Here is a 21,561-nt window from a genome sequence, read left to right on the forward strand (position 1 = left end):
TCTTTAACCATTGCAGTTCAACTTTAAATATCAAAATAAGAAAAAATAAACCTTATCCCAACACAATAGCGGGCGTGGGATGTCAAGATCTAACATGAATATAGACACATCTGGTTACTGCAGGTTAACCAAAAGCTATGTTTTAAACAGCTTATATTCCTAGAGTGAAAAAATATCCAGGTCTGTCTTATAAACAGATTTCTTTGATATCACTGAAATCTGGGGGTGAGAAAAGAACACATGCTGAGTACATCAGTAATATCAAATCAGAAGTTTTTGGTCAGTTACATAAAGAACATGCTTCCACATGAAACAGCTCATCCAAATTTAACAGAGGAATCATCTCTTAACCTCTGCAGAATTACTCAATATTTCCATCTATTTCCCTTTGCTAAATTAAACTCACCTACTTCAGTTGCTAGTAAATAAAGTTTTCATTTAAACATGGATAAATTTTATTCACACACAGCAGCACCACCTGCATATTAAAAACGAACAGATTAGAAGTAAATGTTTTATTCTTCCAACTAAATTCCAGTACTACAAGGGCAGTAAAACAATGATACACTGAAAAATTGCAGCAATAAACATTTGTTAAAGACTGATAGAATAAATAAAAACTACAAAAATGAGAAATCATATAAACCCATTCTTAACCCCCAAAAAAGTCCTGGAATACAGAAATGCCCTCCTTTACTATTTCACAGGCAGTACTGTGGGCTAGTTGCTTAAAATTGTCCTGGGGTTACATTCTAATTTAACTGTGATTACAGTTTTGTTGTAGTGCACAGTTATGAAAACCACACTAACTTCAGTCAGAAGTGTCATTCTACATTTTTATTTACACAACCAGTGAAGGGCAAGTTCTAGAACACCAGCTTTTAATCCTTTACTTTTTCAAACTTATTAACATAAGAAGCCAAATTGTAATGATACAGCAAATGAGGCCACTGGTATTATTACAGGTAGCAAAGGTCCACATCCAGGTGGTACTGACATCAGGGAGCACTCCAAAACCAGTTGCTGCATAAGAGTGGTTGCCACTGACAAAAGCTTGAAATAACCTGTGTTCACGGGGGTATTGGGTGGTGGGGGAAGGGGGGAAATATGGCATTGCTGCAAGTCTTTTACTGGGACAGCTTGCAACAATTAGGGTGTATAGGGCAGCCCACATATGCAGAAAACATGATTCATGAAACATCTGAAAAGAGGAAAAAAAGAAAAGGTTAGTGACAAGATAACTGAATCCAAATCTAATAGAAATCAGTTAAGACAACAGCCAAAATCAATGTAAAATGCCAATCCCCAATGGTTTACAGGAGGCAAAGCTATTTGATGCACATATATGGCATATTATTCAGCACATTCTCATTTCACCCTAAATTCTCCACAATATCATGAATTCAAGCTTTTAACTCAGTGTTTTTCAGTTAAAATATAGACAAAACACACTGGTACTACTGGCCATTTTAATTATTGAACAATTAAGAGATGTAGTGTTCCTGCTGGATGTTAAAGCAGCAAGATACTCACAACTAGCAGGCTGTTCTCCATATCGTCGCATGATCTGATCATGCGTGAACTTCACAAATGCGTCGTATTGTTCTGCAAACATTAACATTAGAAGTGAGTGTACCAAGTTTAACTTAGCATGAAAAAAAGGTCAAGGCTTACTTCTTATGCCATGCAAGCGATATCAATTAAACAAATGTTGACAGTCTGTAAGGGGCAAGTATGGATTATTCAACACAGCCATCTCATCTCTGCTCCCTAAAAAAAACCACCCCATTAAACCATGTTAACAATCAATTCTATTTCCCTTGACAAAATAAGACACAGGAAATTGGCAAAGGAATATTCTGCACCTAGAGGATCTCAAAGCACTTTAAATGCACTTGAATTCTCACATTATCCCTAAAGGTCACATTATGCCAATTTCACAGAGGCATAATGAAGGTCCAGAGTGGTTAACTGAGGAAAGTCAGTGAGTGGCAGGGCTGGAAGTAGAACCCAACTCCCACCCTCTCACCACTGAACATGGTTACAAAAAGGCAGAATTTAAAGGTCTGGGAAATGACAGCACAGAAGTATAGAAGAGAGATTTATTACAATCAATTATGTCACTGATTGCCAAAATGTTGAACAAGCAAGAAACCGCTAACTACGGGATTAAAAACCTAAGTGAAAAATATTTGCCTTATTTCAACAGCAAAATAGTCACAATAGGGAACAGGTGACTGGGGGTTTAGTAAAATCAGCTATTGAGTAATCTCCTCAAACTAAATACTAAGATTAAGATGATACTGTAAAGAATATTCAGTTCACTCTGAACTCAAAATTAGTCCTTTCCGGAAGGAATTTTTATACATCCCATACATAAGAATACATTTTTCCATATTCTCTTCAGTTTCTAATATTGCACCCATCAGCATGGTATTAACTTTCAGAATTAGGAAATTAAAGAAGAATATCTATCAGATGCAGCTCCTCTCCATTCCCCTCTCTCTCTTGTGGAAAACCGCATGTGAGGTGTGTTGGGTTATTACTTTTAAGTGCTCTGCACTGTTCTTAGAAGAGGCAAGGTTAAAGAAAGTAATCTTCAACCAAAAATGTAGTAGTAGTTCTTGGTTTCCACAGAAGAGTCCCAGTCTGAAGGTCCCCCCTATGAAAGTCCCATCCTCCTGCAGGGATGAGCAAAGTAAACAGTGAATAAGTAATCAGCAAGCAGTGCAAAAGAACTAAGTGTGGACTGTCTTGATGATCTGTGGGCCTTCAACCGGAACTGGCCAACATAGCAGCCAGTTTTTTTAAAGGTGTTTCCCTCTCCCTTCAAGCATAATCTCTGACTTACTGGAATTCAGATTCAGCCAATTCTTCCTCAGCTGCACAAGGATGTTAGCCAAAATACTGGGATATCACAATAGGTACATCTACACTGCAATTAGACACCTGTGGCTGGCCCATGCAAACTGACTCAGGTTCACACGACTCGGGCTAAGGGACTGTTTAACTGCAGCATAGACATTTGGGCACTCTAGGACCCTCCCACCTTCCAGGTTCCATGCTCCAGCCTGAGCATCTACACCGTAATTAAACAGCCTTTTCATCAGAACCCAGGTTTTTAATTGCAGTGTAGACATACCCAATATAAGAAGATTGAAGAACAGTATCCAAGAACAGTAGCAACTCAATTTTAGAATATTTAGAAAAACAATATATTAAAAACTAGATAGCCACCTCAAAAGTTCTCTTGTGAATTTAAATCTGGCTCAGTTTAGCACTGGTTTGCATACTACTATCTAGTATGCTCAAAGTACAGATCCTACAAATGAAATAGAAATCCCTGATCACTTATCCTACTCATCAAACTGAATGTCACAGGAAAGGGACAAATCCACAGCTGGCTGTTTGAAATCAGTTTTAATGAGGGCTTGGAGCACATTAGAACTCTGGGTTTTTCCAGATTGCCTTAAAAGTAGGTAATCACCACAACTACAAAGGAATGAGAAATACCAGACTGCTATGTAAGAATACAGCAGGTGATATCAATATATGCCAGTACCCTGTGACCTGAAACCAACTAACCTTCTCAGACCCGCAAAAGCTTTTATATAGGGAAATCCAGAGTAACTTTCATGGGGAATAAAAGAGGAATAATGTTTTAGCCACAGCCCTACTGAGGCTACGATCTCTAATGATTCTAAGCCCAAGTGAATGCTAATTAAGGTTCCAGGTAGTGGAGATAAGAAAGAACCAAGGAACTCCACTGAATCAGGTTGACTATTTGGAAGATTCAATTGTTTGTCAGACATCCAAACACAATGAAAGATGGGAAAAAGGAGCTCGCCGGTAAACTATAAAGAAACCCTAATAGTTGCAGAAGCAAGAAGAGACTCTGAACTTTGGAAAGTACCAAGTGGTGAACAAGTCAGCTTAGGGGCAGAAAGCCATTTGGTTAAGATCTGCTAGAGAATTTCTGGATTTTACTGGATTTCTGAATTGCTCTGGATTTTACTTTGGCACTCCCTCCTCAAAAGTTCCCGTATGTTACAGAACATGTGTCATTGTTCCATATATGAAAAAGGTAATATGATCCTATAGCATTTCTAACAGCTCTTTTTGGTAACCTCTGCCTTAAGAGCACACTAATCACCATATAGTCTCCTCTCCCCAAGAGATCAGTCTCCAGTGAAACTCTGACTGAGGGAGTGTCTAACTAGAGATTTTTTAGGAAGTACCTGTCATGCAGACAACCTCTCTAGGTTGGAAACCTGTAATTATCCAGAACATGAATGTGTAAACATTTTTGGTCTTCAACTGAGCTTTTCTTATCCTACCATAGTAGAGAACACTTAAGAAGGAATGCCCCTGATGATCTCAAGGGAAAGACTCTAATATTATACAATAGGTACTACAGCAGTGGGAAGCCATCTACCTAACACAGGAATTTAGGAATACTGAGGCTGCTTAAAAGTGAATATGGTAGAAAAATTACTATTTACATGTGTATTTTTACACTGCTTTAAGCCTAAAGACACTCAGGTCTAAGACGGACCTGTGGGATGTCCAGCCACAAGTACAGCCCAAGTTCCTCACCTCCAACTGAACTACATCAGTGAGCCAGCAATCCAGCACGAAGAGCATGAAGTGAATGCAACTGCCCGCAATAAGGAGGGGTTCAGGCACAGAGGAAACAGGCAATCCACTGTGTAGTAAAGAAGAAAGCAACTATGCCACTGGTCAGAAAAGCACAAGTAGTAACCAAACACTGCTGGTTGTCCAGGATCAATCAGGGTTGGTATATGGGACACTTCTGGTGCTAAAGGTATCTGCCTCATGTACTGTCCCCTCTACATTAAATGCAAAAAACTTTTTCTTTTCTTTTTTTTTTAGACAGAAGGGGAAAAGCCCCTCCCCCAAGGAGAAAAAAACCTTGCAAATGGCTCTTAGGAAAGCCGAATAGGAAGCCATTTTCTCTGTGGAGACAGAAAATGGTGAGGAGATGGTCAGCTCAAATATGCCAGCAAGAGAAAGTTCTATTTGAAATAAAAACTCTGCTTCCACCAATTGATGGTGTAGAAATACCCATGAAGTTATAGTTTCTGTCCACAGCAGCACAGAAGACGGGCCAGATAAGTCTACAACAGACGCTACACGTTCTCACTTTTGCTATATCCAGAGATGGAAACTTAGATTTTCAACCTGAGCATCTCATTTCTTAGCCAATAGGTGGTCAGGTACACACTGGATATACATTAAAGTTACAGAAATTGCAGTTACCAATATATTGATCATTTTTTTCAAGTTGCATTTAATTCAAACACACCTGCAAGTTTTGTGGTCAAAATTTCTTCATACTCTTCACGGATTTTCTCTTCACGTTCTTTCAGCAAACGTTCACAGATCATTCCAACTTGTCTGAGAGTAAACAGGGGCTGTTCTTTTTTCAATGGTGATGATGCTGCAGACGAAGTACCTATGATTAAATATTTACACGTAAGTTACTTACAGTCAACCCTTCCAGCTTTCTACATCAACTCCATTACATTAAATGTGTTCAACAAAACATTTGGCAAAATCTTGCTTTAATTTTTGGATACTTCCAGATTCTATTGATATTGTAAATATTTTATACAATCACTTAAAAAGGAAGTAATCTAAAATTATGCTCAGTTCAGCATGTTATAGGGATAATGAAAGCCTCAAAAAATGTTAAATAGCATTTACTACATACAAAAGTGTCTATTACAGCAAAGACAAGACAGGTTACACTGCTACAGAAACATGTCCTCATTAAGGATCCTAGGCATTCACTGTGAGTAAAGTTACATGCCTTTTTTCAAGTATGAGTTGATTTTTCTGTAAAGACATCTGCTGCTCAATGGTTTAGAAAAAGTTTGTTTGCAGGACGATTTATTGGAAATGAGCTAACAAAAGCTTCAAGGAATTACTCTATTTTAATTATTTTAATCAAAAGCCGGAATTTGCAAAGACATAATGCTTGCAATGAATGCAACTCCACAAACAGTAAGGATTTGACTTAAGCAAGAGATGGTTCACAGGGAATCAGAGAACTTGAGAAAAGTTATTTACCCACATGGAGTCAAAGTATATATCAAAGTTGTACAGAGTTGTGCTAGATACCTGGCAAAGCTGGTCCAGTAAGGAGAAATGCATGTGGCTGTGCATCAGTAGAACAACATGGATCTGTCTGCTGGAAGCTATTTTCTAAATGTCTCCTCTTCTGCATGCGTTTGTACTCCTGTTTTATGTTGTACAGAATTTGTTCTAAAAGAAAAGTTAAAATAAAATTTAGCCTAGTATACTTTACACTATTCTTCAACTTTATTTCCATTTCAGATATCAAGCATCCGGAAGTGATGTGTAGGTCTGCAACCCAAATGACCCAAGGGGTCATTTTATCAATTATATTCATGTGTAAAATGCAAATATAAATAAAGATGACATTTAAAGAAGTTCACTCCATAATATTCATGTTAAAAAGACTGAAGATACAAGTGACAAGTTACACTGGTCTGAGGTACAAGACCAGCCTTAAAAGCCCTCCTACGGTGAATAATTACTGACAGTTTTAAGGTCACGAACCATCATGGTTAGAAGTAAATGACAGACACCTTTGGAAACCTGGGAGTTTCAACCTTCCAGCTCTAATAGCACTAGTCACCTTCTGTTGACGTCTGATTTTAATGGAGTTCTTCTGATTACTACCTTGCATCCCTTTGACCCCACCATTATATCTCATCTTAATTAAGGGCTGATATCTACACACCTCCATAATTAAAAACCAATCATTTAAAAGCAGATACTCCAAGCTTCCAGATAGTATGAAATATTGATTTCTATTTTTTTCCAGAGATGCTAACAACACGTTGCAACTCGAGGGGGAAGAAAACAATAGAGTAATCAGAATAATATGATTGTATAGTGGGATTATTATTCTGACACCTGCCAGGACTACAAACTGTTAGGCAAACCAGTACAAAAACTTTCAGGATCAGCAGTTTTCTAAACCATGGTCCAGACAAGTAATATTTCATGGATCAAATTTTGCTCTCTTTTGAAGGACAACAACAATATGGAGTTCAAAATTTGTATAATTTGGTAATTTTTAAGTAACTTGAATAATCTAGCCTCGATAATTTAAAATATAGCATCTAAATGATCATCATTCCCGTGTTAACCACTGGTGTATATGCTCTTCTAAACTTAAAAAATGAATATGTAAAATGATACACATATTGAAATGTCACAATTATACCAAATGAATTTTTAAGTGGCAACGTATTTAAAAAAAAATTAAAGTAACATTAACTGTTAATAATTCCCATTAGCCCAAGGTACTGCTATACAATAGAAATTCTTAAATGTTTTACACAAGTTTAAGTTTTATTTCAAATCTGGCACCTACTAATTTCTAGAAACACGTTCAAAGTGTAATCTAAACAACCCTTCCCTTACCCCCTCCTCCAAGGCATTCCTATGTTGCCTTCTCTACAATTAAAACAGTTACCTCTAGAAACTGTCTCAGCTTTTGCTCCCATGAGCATCAGCACCTGAATTAGACAACATAATGCAGAGAACTACTTGCACTGGCCCCCTCTCCCCAGTACCACAAAACACATCAAAAAAACTTCAAAGACAATTAAAAGAAAAATTTCGACAGGCTTTCTGCTCTTTAAAAAAGGCCTCCAGATGCTTACAGACACCCTCTCCCACAGGCATTTTTCAGATTTCTGCAGGTGCAACCATGACTTGGAAAAATCTACTGCTCACAGCAAAAACACCACATCCCAGGATGATCATTAGCTTCTGTAGACTCTAGACTTTCATTTTACAAAATTAATTTGCTAGTCCTTAGGGCAAAGATATCTTTCCAAATATCAACTAAACAAAAAGTAATAGAATGCTGTCTCCATGACTCTACAGACAACTTTAAGCAGTACATCCCTGCTGCTCCTTTATGTTTGGCAAAACTGCAACATGGTTCTGCTATACAGAATTCTGTGGGCAATACTGTGTCTAAGCATCTCATAATTAATTTATTAACACTACTGTCAAATAAGTAAACTGAGGCATAGAGGCTTAAGTGACTTGTCCAAATTCAGATAAGTCTGTGGCAGAGCCAGTAGCAGGAAACAGATCTTGATTCCTTGTCCTGAGGTTTAACCACAGAACTATTCTTCCTCTCATATTTCTCTCTCTCCCTTTCAGCAGTCACAGGAGTTTGGAGGCTTCAAATATCAGATACCTCCTAGCCACAGGTTACAAACAACAGATCCCTTGGGCAGAGGCAGTGTCAGAACCCTCCTAGGTATCCCTGCACCTTCAGCAAGCGGGCTTCTCATTTGGATTGTACACCACGGTCTATCATTACATAGAATATTAAAAAATTGGAGTGAAGCCAGAAAGAAAGGAGCTATAATGGAAGCAAGGGATATAGTTAGGCTTTCTAATCCATTTGTAAAAGTGTATGTAAGTACGATGAGTTACAATGAAATACAGTTTACAGCACAGGCTCTCAAATTATGGAAACACTTGCTGGCCCTCATGGCGCTAAGGCCACATTTCCAGCTGCTAAGTTACAGTTAGAGTTAAATACTTTCCTCAATATTACTTTTCTATACAAGTGCTGCCATAGCTGCAGAGATGTTATGCAATTGTGAAATGGAGGACAACTGGTTCTGTATTAAAGTGTTTTCCACACTATGAAAAATATGTATTGTAGTACTCAACTGTTTTAAGGCTTGTCTACATGAACAGAGATTGACACAATGGCTGTGAATCTACCCTGCACTAGCCTGCCACAGTCTAACTGTTCATGTGGACCTGTTTCAAAGAGGACTAGATCAAAGCACATTAACTATTAACATGCATCCACAAAGTCCATATGCACAGTTAGACCACAGCAGGCTGGTGCAGGGTAGATTCCCACCCCAGCTTACCACAATCTAGATGTTCATGTAGACAAGCCCCTACATTAGACAAAAACCTAAAAAGCAGATACACAATAATTGGAATTTAAAAAAAAAAAGCTAGATTATGCCAGGTCCCTAAACACAGCAAAACAAGCAATATGTATGTATGGAATGAAAAATCAAAACCAACACATTTTCTCCTCTACTGTCCAGGACACAAGGAACTCAAGAAAGATACATTCTTACTCTTATCAGAAATGATAGTATTTCAATTACTTTTTGTCATGGAATGGTTATGTACAACTCTAGGAAAAGTGAGGGCAGATAGCAGGTTGGACTGATTTTAATCAAAGCAATTTAAATCACTGATTTTAATCATGATTTAAATCAGCAAGCAGGAAACCCTGTAAATCACTGGTTTGAGTCTTGTTTTATGTCTCTGCTTTTTATTTTCCTAAAGAAAGGTTGATTTTCATTGGTTGGTAACTATTAAAATATGTTGACTTACAACTAAATATAGCCTTTGCACTGAATTTCGTGCTTTGTTGCTAGCCAGATGTATTGTATCTATACATATTTAAGCACTTATATAGCTTAACTCACATTTTATTCAAATTCTGAATTTTTACATTTATGTTAAAAAATGGGGAATGTTCCATTATTATTAGATTTTTACTTGTGATTTTATGAAGCCCCATTTAAAAGGAAATTTCAATTCAATTAAAAATGCTCATAAAAACAATTTAAAATTGCTGTTTATTAGTTCAATAAAACTACCTTAAATATGCTAGATGAGGGAAAAAATTGTATCAAAGCATGCACTAGGAACTAAATTATTAAACAAAGGACGTATCTGCAGTTAGGGAACTGAATGCACTGGTTTTAGTCACCACATCCTTCAAGCTATTACTACCAGTAGATTTCATTCCCTCACACCTAGTTTTTAACAACAGGTTGGAACAATAAACCAGCTTTTCTGCTTTTTCAACTCAATTTTTAATAAACTAAACCAGTTGAATAAACTGAAAATACTCTATGCACCTATAGAGAACTGGTTTAGCAGCACCACAAAACCATCTCTTGTTCCAGAGGCTTAGTTGCGCTAGCGCAGTGGTCCTCAACCTTTTTGGCTGGCAGGCACCAGCTGAAGGACCACTGCGACGGTGGAGCACCCGCCGAAATGCCGCCGTCAACGCCTCTCGATGACGCCACTTGCCGTTGACAAGCGATATCAAGGGGCGTCCCCACCAAAATTCGGGAGCGACACCCCTCGATGACGTCACTTGTCAGCGACAAGCATCGTCATTGAGAGGCGTCCTCACCGAAAAGCCGCTGAAATTCGGCAGCATTTCGGCGGATACTCTCTGGGGGCCAGGATGTGGGCACCACGTTGGGGATCACGGGGCTAGAGAGAGAGAAAATGACTCTATATAGTCTGGTGATTAGGAAACTCACGCAGGAAGGGGGAACCTGAACTGGTCTCCCACAGCCCCATGGTTAGAGCAATCCCCTGGGGTACAGGATATAAAGGGGGCACCATCGCTTCCTCCTCCATTAGTTTTGTGAATGGTGCTTTCATAGTTCCTCTGCTTTAGATGAAAACACTTTAAAATGCCCAAAGCAAAAGTAAACACTTTGTTCAAAACTTATTTCAGGGTTTTTTTGTTTTGGTAAGAAAAACAACAACAAAAATCTTATCTGAAAAGGATTTTTTTTAAAAAAAGGTTTTGGTTCAATCAGCAAACTGTAATATTGATTATTTGCACAGCTCTAATGTAGCCACAACTTTAAATTTAAGCCACAACTCATATGGTATCTTATTTTACTTGTACTAAACTTCTATAGGCCAAAAAACAAAAAATAGTGAAAATGAAAGCCCTGATCCCATAAACACGTAAATAGGTTCATAACATGAACAGTCCCATTGACTTCAGATCATGTGAATCATGGGCCTTGTGCTTATAATTTAGCATGAGTTCGTGTGTTTGAAGCATCAAGGACTATCTAAAATAGATTTTAATTAAAGACTTCTTGATCGCACAGAATCTCTGTCACTTCAAAATAAAACTGCTTTGATGTTAACAGTGAAAAGTTATTTAAGCTTCCAATATGTCAAAGTTAGTGACTTTTTTATACATAGGCCAAAATTTTCAAAAATCGGAGCCTAAAGTCAGCTCCTAAACACATATTTAAGCATTTCTGGATGGTGCTTTTGAAAATTCCAAATGACTTTAGAGCATAAGTCCAACTGACATCGAACTGCATTCCCTGATGGAGGAGCATTAGAGCAAACATGGTCAAAAACATGACAGATTTCTTGATTTATCGAAGTTCAATATATAGAAAGGTGGTGTTAGTTGCAAATATAGCAAGGGCTACTGGCTTTATCAATTCTGTGGTTGAATTTGTTGGTCTCACAATAATGACCTTAGTGAGACGATGGGCTTGTCTTTCTAGCACTGAGGAGCATTTTAAGTGTGAAACTTCTAAGGGGCAGAGGGGAGGGAGAGAAAGGAGAATGTAAAATCTGAAATTCTAACAATTAGGTAACTAAAGAAACCAGTACAAATAAGCTACTTTAAGTCTATGAAATGGGAAGAAAGTGAGGAATGAAGAATGTTTATACTAAAAATCTGATTTAAATTTTTAAAATCTATTTTAAAAAAATCAATCACGGTCTTTAATCTACTCAGATATACTTTGTCTTAACTAGGACTAGACAAAATACTCACACTTAAGTCGTGTTTAAATTTATACAGTCTGAAGATACAACAAGCTGGCTACGCCCAATTGAAACTTGACCTTTTTTTGGTGGTGAAGACAAGGCCAGAGAAACAGCAGCAATTGCACACAAAATAATTTTGTATTTTAACTACCTTCAGTGCAATTTGGCAGTTGGAAGAAGCAATGTCATATGATCTCACAGCTCTGTGGACCATCGAGTGCTCTGCAGACCACAGTTGGAGAACCTTTAGTTTACATAACGAACTGAACAAAGTGCTGATACACATTCAAGTTTCACAAACATTCTGAAGTAAATTTACTGCTTTATAGATGGTCACAACATTAAAATAATTACAAATGGGAATCTTTTGTACCCAAAGAAAAAGCATGTCACAGGCAGCAACAGTTAAGCTTCTGCACTACAGGCCCCAATCAATTTTGGAAATCAGGCTGCAAATTGAGATGAATGATGATTTGGGGAGTGCTACTGCCAATGTAACTTGTCATGCTAATGGAGACTGAATAACTATTTCCAAACAGTGCTGGATAGTTCATAATTTCCTTAATGCATGATTAAGGGTCGTGAAAAGATTTTTTTTAATTTCGAGTTCGTCAGTCACTCATCACTCCTGCCAATAATTATCTATAAATCATTTAAAATTGCAACTGCAGTTCACTTTTAAGGAAAAAGGCAAAACAAATTGGGGAGGAAAGAACATTTCACTATTCCCATTATGAAGTCTAGAGTTACTGTCAGGTTTCCCCTTATGCTGGATTTTTTTGTTTGTTTGTTTTTTTCTTTGACCTGCTTTTTATATTAGCAACCTCAGAAATCTTGGTTCCTGGCTTCCGTCATTTAGCTGAAGGACACTTTGGCAGAATAAATAGGATGGTGATTCAGTACGTTGAAATCGAAGTAGCAGCTTTCCCAGCCCTCAAATGGAACCTGAAACTCAGGTTTCAGTTTGTGATGTCACCTTCCAATTTATTTCTTTAGAACCAAACCAAAGAATCTTTCAGAATTAGGGCTTGGCAAGCTGGTCAAATAATATAACTGACCACCCATTATTTGAGCATGGTCAAATGTCAAATATCCCAGCAAGAATACTCTAATGTAGCCGATGGCCTACTTTTTTGATTGCATCATGGTGCCACCTGTTAGCAAGCCTACTTAAATGCCTTGATGACTCACTTTACTACATGCTCATGTCACATGCTGGGGAAAAGTGAACTAACTGAAATCTGAAGTGAACTAATCAAGAAGTTTTTAATTTACAAATATGAAAGCTGCTGGGACTTTGTTGATAAATGAGTATCCAAACCACCTTCTGCATTATGGATGTGCTGCCCTCTGATCCTATTTTTCATTTGTCACGTTGAAGATTGACAGCTTTCTTATGTCAAAAATGAAAAGCCCTGTCAAATTTTTCAAAAATAGAATTACCAGCAGTCATTTTTCAGTGCAATTTAGTAGAGTACTGACTTTTATCCACACTGGGTAATCCTTGTCTTATTTGATGGTCACCTTCTATTAAATATCTCAAAGATCTTCAAATATGCAAGATGACATGAGTTGCTGTCGAAAACGCCTCTTGGAGACCATAAAGTCTTACTCTTTTGTTATGGTTCTAATAAATTAGTGCTTTAAAATATTTGACAATTATGACATTATTTAACCAACCATTTTTTGCACCAAATGCTCAACCATATTCAGAATCTAAACAAACCTGAGATTTTCATGAAGGAGACAAGTAGAAAACTTTCATGATGCTATCTATATATAATCATAAAGGAGTAAGAAAGGAATCACCTCTTTTTTAAATGAACTTTCGTACAGTTCAGTAATTCCTACTTACTATGATCTCCACTTATTTACAGCTTTTTCCCTAGCCGAGGCCTGTCCCCCTTGTTCATACACCTTTCATTTGGTGCCACCACACCTCTGATTCGGGGATCACCAGCCAAGTATTCTTCCACGAGCTGTTATCTCATTTCACCAATCAAGGAAACTGCCTTGGGAGAGCACTGGGATATCAACTGAGGCCCCACTGCTCTTCATTTAGTAACAGATCTCCATTCCAGAATCTGCCAACCCAACCAAGATATCTTGAAAAAAAATTAATGAAGATATGTATTTTAGAGAGATCCAGACATTTACCATTCTCTTGCTTTGGTCATGCTCAGTCTCCAATGTATTTTTCTGCCCTCAAACAAAAAAAGATCTGTTGGCTTTTGCAGTAGATTTCGGACACTGAAAATTATATTTGTTTTAAAGAGCTTAGCTACTGTGTAAGATTTATAGATGGCATCATGATCAGCATTTTATTTTTTGACATTCACAACCAGTGGTTACATTTACAGGACCAGCAGCAGAACCTCTCAAGAGACCCAGTAGTGCAGAACTGCACCCTCATGAGATCCAATTACCCAGGACCACAAACTAATGAAGGTTCTGCTCCTTCTGCTTCATGTCTGGCATTCACGTTAGCATTAGTGTGTTTTGCAATAATGTGACATTTCAGAAAATGCAGAGCCCTGGGTCAGGGACTTAAGGAATGAAAAATAAAAGAACAGACAGTATGAAATATGCCAGACAACTGACATTTTTGTATTTTTCTACAATCACCATAATTTTATTGTCAAACTGGAAGCTAAAAATGCAGGATAAATTCAACATTTAGGCAACATTTGAAGATCAGCCTATTAATCACCTCTCAAAATGGGGTAAACTGCTTTAACAAGTTCACATACAGCCAGCATATTTTAATTCAGGGAACACAGTCCTATGATACTGGGGTATTTTGAAAACCCTGGCATGTTGCCATGATAATACAAAGACAAAGTGCCCCGCTAATGAGAGTGTGCATAGGATTATTTTTGTATTTAAATTCTGTTTACTGCTAGTAATAACATGGTAGATCTCCTCTTAAGGCCTTCAAGACTTGCTTGTCTTGGTTCTCAAACTTGCACTTGGCCACTGCTTGCTAGGTTTCCGACAGAGGAAGCAGGTTTCCTGAGAAGGTAACTCACAGATCCAAGGAGAAAGATAGCTCAAGGGTAGATTAAACACAGTTATTCCGCTCTAATTATGCCAATTTCTTTTTCTTGCATAATTTTAAGATTTATTATAACTGGGTTTAGATATTAGATTTTTTTGTGAAAGATCAAAGAACATATTGAATGGCAAAATCCTCAACAAACCTCTGTTCAAGATTCAATGATACCTCAAAGGAAAGACTATTTACAGCCAACTTTCCTTTACCATATTTGCCCACAGTTACTAGGGATATTTACATGAAACCAAGTCTGCATTTCTTAAGAGTTTATCTGTCCTTGCTTGTTTTTCACTTTTTCAATATATTTAAAAGGGCAGGTGAGGAGAAAGAAGGTTAAATCCCATTTTAGAATTATTTAGTACTCACAAAGGATGAGAACAGGTACACAGCACAGTCAAAAGCTATACATTCTTCAAACTCATCAACTAATGTGCCTCAGTCCTGAACTAGAGTTAGAGAAGATGATCCATTTTTTTACACCTGTTCAATTAGTGTGGCAAGGAAGCAATAAAGGTGCACTTAAAGATAGTGGGTTTGTGATGCAGATATGTGCCCAGTAAAAAAAGTAGACTTCTGATGGTATCTGGGAAGTTGAACTAGCTTAATTAGTTTCATTCACTAATAATCTCTGCCTGGATTTGAACCAGTGACATTTGAAATGAAAGGCCTTGTATTCCCAATAGCTATCCATTCTCTATAATCTTTGGTTTGTGACATCAATTACTTACTGGGGAAACGCTCATGAGAATTATTACTTCAGATGGAAAATAAACTGTAAATATAGATAAATTTAAAGATCTTGCTCATGTGTTTTTAATAGAGATTTTTCAGTCTAATTCAAAATACAACATTTTTCATGATTTTTGTAAGGTATTAGCTGCTATTTAACTTTGAGAGGAAGCCATTTTCATGGAAGCACACCTGAAATATGAGTTTGTTTAAAGGTACAATATGCAATCTGGAGCAGAGACACAGAGAAGCCATCTGAAATTACTATCAGTGTTAATGGGATTTAGAACAGCTAATGACAAGAGATCTGCACTGTATTTTTATTTCTTTGGACACTGTTTCCCACCCTACTCACTTTCAATCAACTTAAAAGCCTCAGTTTCAGAAGACCCTGTAGCCAGTACAGCATAATCTGCCTTTCAATTGTAAGCACAATGCTGGAATTATCAATTAGTAAAATATTACTGGTTTTGCCCTGAATATGTTCCACGCCTCAGCAAAAGCAACTGAAGATAAACCTGTCCTGACATCTTAATGAGGAAAAATACATCATTCCTCCCACCATTTTCACCACCTAAATTTATCAGCTTGATAAAATTTCACATGGGAAAGCTATAAGGTACAACAAGTTACCACATGACACCTAAGTTTAAGTCATGCCAAAGTCACAAATGAATCTGAACTTGGTGTAATCATTCTAGTGCCTATATGCCCAAAATACAAAACCACCAAAAAACCTTGGCACAATTGGCTGCCTCTTTGAGAAACCTGGGCCTCACTCTGTTAAAAAAAAAAAGACACTACCATTTATGCTTTATTTTCAGAATAACTGAAATCACTCACAACACTGTAGTTAAAAAAGCCACCCTCCAATCTGTTTTTGAAGTACCACAATAAAGCATGTATTCTAACCCACCTTGCATGGGGAAATCCTCTAGATACGAGAAAGTAAGCACGTCTGATGATTTTTGTTTAATCCTAGCCCTTCAAACAAACTTAAATATGAATCATATTAAAAAGTGCTCTCTGTCCTAGTCAGTCAGTCACACCCTCTCTCTCTCTCTATACACATACACACAAAATATTCTTACCTATATCAAATCTTAGCTAGAACATACGTAAAAGCAATTTCAGGCAAGCAGGAGTACAAAGACTAATCTGCTTTAAAAAAAAGGGGGGTGGGGGGTCTTACTAACATTAAGATAGTGCCACTCTTTCCCTACCAGAATTGTTGTATGTAAGTAGCAATGTCTGCACGCTACATAAGTTAATCTTGATTTAAAAGTTTAAGATGGATAATTCCTTACAGATGCAGAACACTTCATGGTATGGAATGGAAGAATGATTCAAAATAGTCATAACAGTACTAGATACAAGATCTATAGGAGGTATAGATGAGAAACCACAAAACACAATTCAGCTGCCAAATCCACTGAGAAACTAAAAGCAACTTAACAGCTGTCCAAATAACCACAAAAGATTAAAACACTCCTGTTAGATATAAATTTCATCCTAAAGTCATCCCTCTCCCAAATAGAGGTATCATTTATTTGCCTATGAGCATTTTATACTTAAGACAGCTGGTGTCTCCTCTGGCTAGCATACAATTTGTGTTCCTGCAGACACTATTGCCATTCAAGCTGCATTTTGTTTCCAGATAACATTTGTTTCTGATAAGATTAATCAAGTGTTTGAAATACTGAGGTGCACAGCCATACACTGGAGTTAAAGAGCACCAGGACTGACAGGACAAAGAAAGAACGATGTATTTGTTGAAGTACCATCTTGATTTAAACAGCAGCAGTTGGGTTTTTTTCCACACACACAATTTACGTCTCAAATTACTAGAAATATTTTCATTAAACAAAATTTAAAATAAATTCTGGCTGCAAGCATTGAAATCCTATACACTAGGGTACTGTACTTGAGAAACAGTGAGTGAAATTAACTAAACTTTACCTATTGTGAGTAAATTTCACTGTCCATAAGTGCAAAAATTAAACAAGAAGTTAAAGTTTGGGTTAAATTTGAATTTTTATTTTTATTTTTTATTTTTTTTAACATTCTGTGTTATATACTTACGGGCACTATGGCTCTTTACAGAGTGCCTTTAAAAGGGAAGGCTCTCATTTTCAAATAATGTATTAGCAAGACAGACTAGGGTAATAATACACTTAGAAATGTTACTTATGACTATGTTTAGTGAAAAGCATAAAATTAGGCAGAACTTCAATATTCTCAGCAAACACTAAAGAGGTATGGCAATGCAAAAGCTCCCATTATTACAGCAATCTTATGTCAGAGCACACCCATGTGTGAGCATGCATAACTCCCAATTAAATTGAGCAAGGTTGTTGTTCAAGATCATTCAGTAACACAGAGAAACATTTTTATTCATTTGTGCCTTATCTTTCACTACATTATAATTCACAAAGCCACCATAATTACTCTGACTACACCATATCAAAAATAATAATTTAGAACCTAATAGTAGAAACCACAGTTTAATGACTACTTATAACACTTATTTCTGCTCTGAAAGTAAAAATTATGATGCATTATAATACTTGATTAGTCAAGATTTTAACATGAATATTCAGAGAGTTGTATGACATGTACAGACATTGCCAAACTGACAATTGTTGACAGCAAATTTCTCTTTTTAAGTTTTATTTTGAAGATGCAGTTTAAAAACTAGTGTATGGATACAAAGATCCATAAATAAAAGCTGATGTTGAATCTGATCACTTAAGATTTTGGCATTTCCCCTCCAATAAATAGTGTACTATAATAATCCTTCCTACTTTAACAATTTATTTAATTTGTTCATTTTAGATACATTTGCTGGATTATTATACATAGTCTTGCCATTACAGAATAACCTCTTTTTAGGAATTTGTTTTTTCCCAAAGGAAAGATGAGATACGCACCCAAGACAGACCAACTATATATGCTCAACATTATCGACCAATAATAAATCTTAGTCTCAAAGGCCCTATATAAAAAGACCATTTAGCAATAAGATAGGAAATGATTTTAACTACCACCCATGCCTTGAAATTGTATCAATACTCTTTCCCCCTTGAGCAAAACGCATTACTAGTACAGTGCAGTGGCCTGACCAGCTTTTTTTAAAACCACATTTACATTAATTATTCATAGCATGGATCCTCCCATTTCCCTAAGAAATTATCCAACTGAAATCTTAGTATTTAAACAGTAACTCATATTTTGAAAAGACAGGCAAACTAAGCTTGTTCTTAAAGATTACATATGTACAGACATTTAAATGTCTTATTGCAATGTCATCCTTTACAAAGCTGCCTGGTTGGTGATCCATTCAAAAACCTTTCTAAACATTTTTATTTAAAAAGAAACAAATATTAAGTCATTGACACTAAATTTAAGAAACTACCATTTTATACATATATCATCATGATTCCTTAAACTTGATCTTTTTTACTGTTTGACTAAAGCCTGTAAAACCAGAAGTGTTTAATCAGGGCCTACTGTCTATCAAGCTAAGCAAGCTACAGTAAGATCAGAACTGTCCTAGTAACAAAGAACTTAAAATATACACTTAACATTACAGTTTAGCACCGGAAACATAAGAATTCAGCAATTCTTATCAAAAGGGGTAAAAAATTTAAAAAAGGACTGAATTACTGACAATTTAGGAAAGGCCTTTTCTGTACACAAAGGACAGATTTACATCTCAGCAGAACCACCACAAAAAACTCATGACTGCATGCATGGATGACAAACGTTGTGAAGTGCATTACTGGAGGCTGTAGGGCAAACTGACACAGGGAAGCCAGCAGACTCGCCCAGCCAAAATTCATTTTCTCCTAGATTCGTTCGCGAAATTGATCAAGTTGTTTTTTAAATTGAAACAATTGCACAAACATGCCTAGAGCTAAGTCTTAGGGCCACCAGTTGAATCTTCTCTTACTTGAAGAGAACATGAAAAGGGTTTCTTTCCTCCAACATCTTTGTGATGACAGAGACTCGCTAATTACGTTTTATTTGCCCCGAAGGCAACGTACGCATTTAAAGCCAATCATTTTCATCACTTGATTTTTCCATGAAACTTTAAAGACACCACAGACTGTCATTTCAGTCCGTGCCACATCCTAGGCGACTGGGAATGGCATTTTCCCTTTGTTGTATCCGCTTCGCCCTTGCTCAAGTGGCGTTTTGTGGGTGATTGATGACAGGACATGCCCCCCCCCCTCCAATATCTGAACAGCAGGAGAGGAAGTGCCGCCGCTCGCCTCACTGAGGCACCACCACTCGCTCCCAGCGCTAATGGCTGCAACAAATCGATCGGGGGACCAGAGAGGGGGGCCTCGAGGCCAGGCACCTTTCCCCGGTGTGATCGCGCCTCCCCCACGCCCCTAGGTACATGCTCACCCCCAGGATTTCCGCAGTTTGACTAGCCCCAGCAGCCCGAGGAAAGGATCCACGCCCGCCCCCCCGCCTGGATCGAGTCTCTCCCCATCCCCCAGCCAGTCCAGCCCCGACCTGTCGCCTCGGTCTGCACCTCCCCCTCCCCAGCCGGCATCGGCCCAGCCCGCCCCCTCCGCTGCCAACGGCCATTTCTATTGTGTCGTCTCCGTGGCGATGCCAAGCAGAGACGGAATCGCCCCGTCTGGGCCGCTGCCATTCCCGCAGCCCGAGAGAAAATGGCTGGAGGAGACTCGAGACCCACCCACCCAGCCGCGCGCTCCCCAGCAGCGCCGAGAGCCCCCAGCCGGGAGCCGCGCCCCTGCCCCCCTCACACTCAACCCCCCCGCACCCACCTGTGGTGAGGCGGGAGGACACCTCCCCGAAGGGCGAGGGCTCCATGCGCAGGTATTTCTGCGGCGAGGCGGCGGCGAAGGAGGAGGCGGCGGCGGCCGAGGAGGCCGGGGCTGACAATGGCGCACATCGCCTCCGCTTCGGGGAGGCCGGGCTCAGCAGAGGGTCGAAATCCAGAGTCCGTTTCAATGTGGCGCCGCAAGCCATGGCCGGGGGGGAGCGGGCCGGGGGCTGCGGAGAGCCGGGGAGAGCGGGGTACGGGGGCTCGGTGCGAGGGGAGGGCGAGACGGCAGCACCCGGCCCAGCCCAGAGGCGCCTTCCCCACCGTCTGGGGCGGATGGCGGGGGGGGAGCTGCGTCAGGGCCTCCGCCTCCTCCCTATCGCCCTCTCCAGGGAGCGGCTCCGGCCCCCCCGGCGGCTCCTTCGCCGACGGATTCGCTCTCCGCCCGCCCCGCCCTCGCGAATTCCGCCCCCGGCCGTTCCCGGGGCGGTTGCTGGGACGGTAGGTGCGGAGCTGGGCTCGGCTCGCCGGCTAGGGGCGGCCGATGAAGAGCGATGGCAGCGGCGCTTCCCTCTGTGACTCTCCCACACCAGCAATATGGCGTCAATAACAACGCCGCTGATTCAAAAACCAGCCCTCTTCATTGCGCCTGCGTAGCAGGGGCGGTGGCCGCCGCTAAGGATTAGGGGACTTGTAGTTTTTTCCCGGCTTCCGCGGCACTATGCTAAGGCGTTCAAACGGAGTGGGGAGGAACTACACTTCCCGCCATGCAGCGCGCCGGAGGCCTAACTTCCGGGGTAGAATTTAAATCCCACCAAGGCTGCTGTGTGGGATGCAGGTTAAAGGACAAGTGACTGGTAGCCTTATATGTCTCTAGTGCAGAAAGCAGGCAAATAACAATCAGGCAGGTAATACGAGCTTTCGCGCCGAGAGAAATATAAAGCACAGTTCCACCCAGGAAAATGGGCCTAACTCTTAGGGGGAGGGGAAAGTTCATATGGCAAGATTTCCTGAAACACAAAGCAAATCAGGAAGATAAGAAATAAAAAGGGAAGAGGCCTTCTGAATGTGGTTGGGGCTGGCAATCCAGGTTTGTGACTGGGGAAATGAGCATTACTTGTTCTCAGCAATCATAGTGATTTTATACATAAGTGCACTCTTGGAATGCTGCACAAGCTCTTATTATTTCTTTATAATACCATAGGTGTACATGGTACTTTACAACAAGTAAAATATACCACACAAATGTTCTTAAGTAAAATATGTGGTCTCAAAAGCTTTTAGTGTCAGAATAGTACCAACAAGTACAATAGTG

At 39.1% G+C, this 21,561-nt stretch overlaps 1 protein-coding gene across 1 annotated transcript; it reads right to left on the bottom strand.

Annotated features, from left to right (window-relative positions):
* Positions 1-500: 500 nt before the first annotated feature.
* AKIRIN2 (akirin 2) lies at positions 501-20,851 on the bottom strand. Its single transcript, XM_030555904.1, has 5 exons — positions 20,248-20,851; positions 6,145-6,288; positions 5,327-5,476; positions 1,534-1,605; positions 501-1,201 (listed from the first exon to the last, which is right to left on the bottom strand). The coding sequence occupies exons 1-5, from the start codon at positions 20,450-20,452 to the stop codon at positions 1,191-1,193; spliced, it is 582 nt and encodes a 193-aa protein (XP_030411764.1). The 5' UTR covers positions 20,453-20,851; the 3' UTR covers positions 501-1,190.
* Between the last annotated feature and the right edge of the window lie 710 nt (positions 20,852-21,561).

Source organism: Gopherus evgoodei, chromosome 3 (genome assembly GCF_007399415.2).
Source record: "Gopherus evgoodei ecotype Sinaloan lineage chromosome 3, rGopEvg1_v1.p, whole genome shotgun sequence".
NCBI classification, from domain to species: Eukaryota; Metazoa; Chordata; order Testudines; family Testudinidae; genus Gopherus; species Gopherus evgoodei.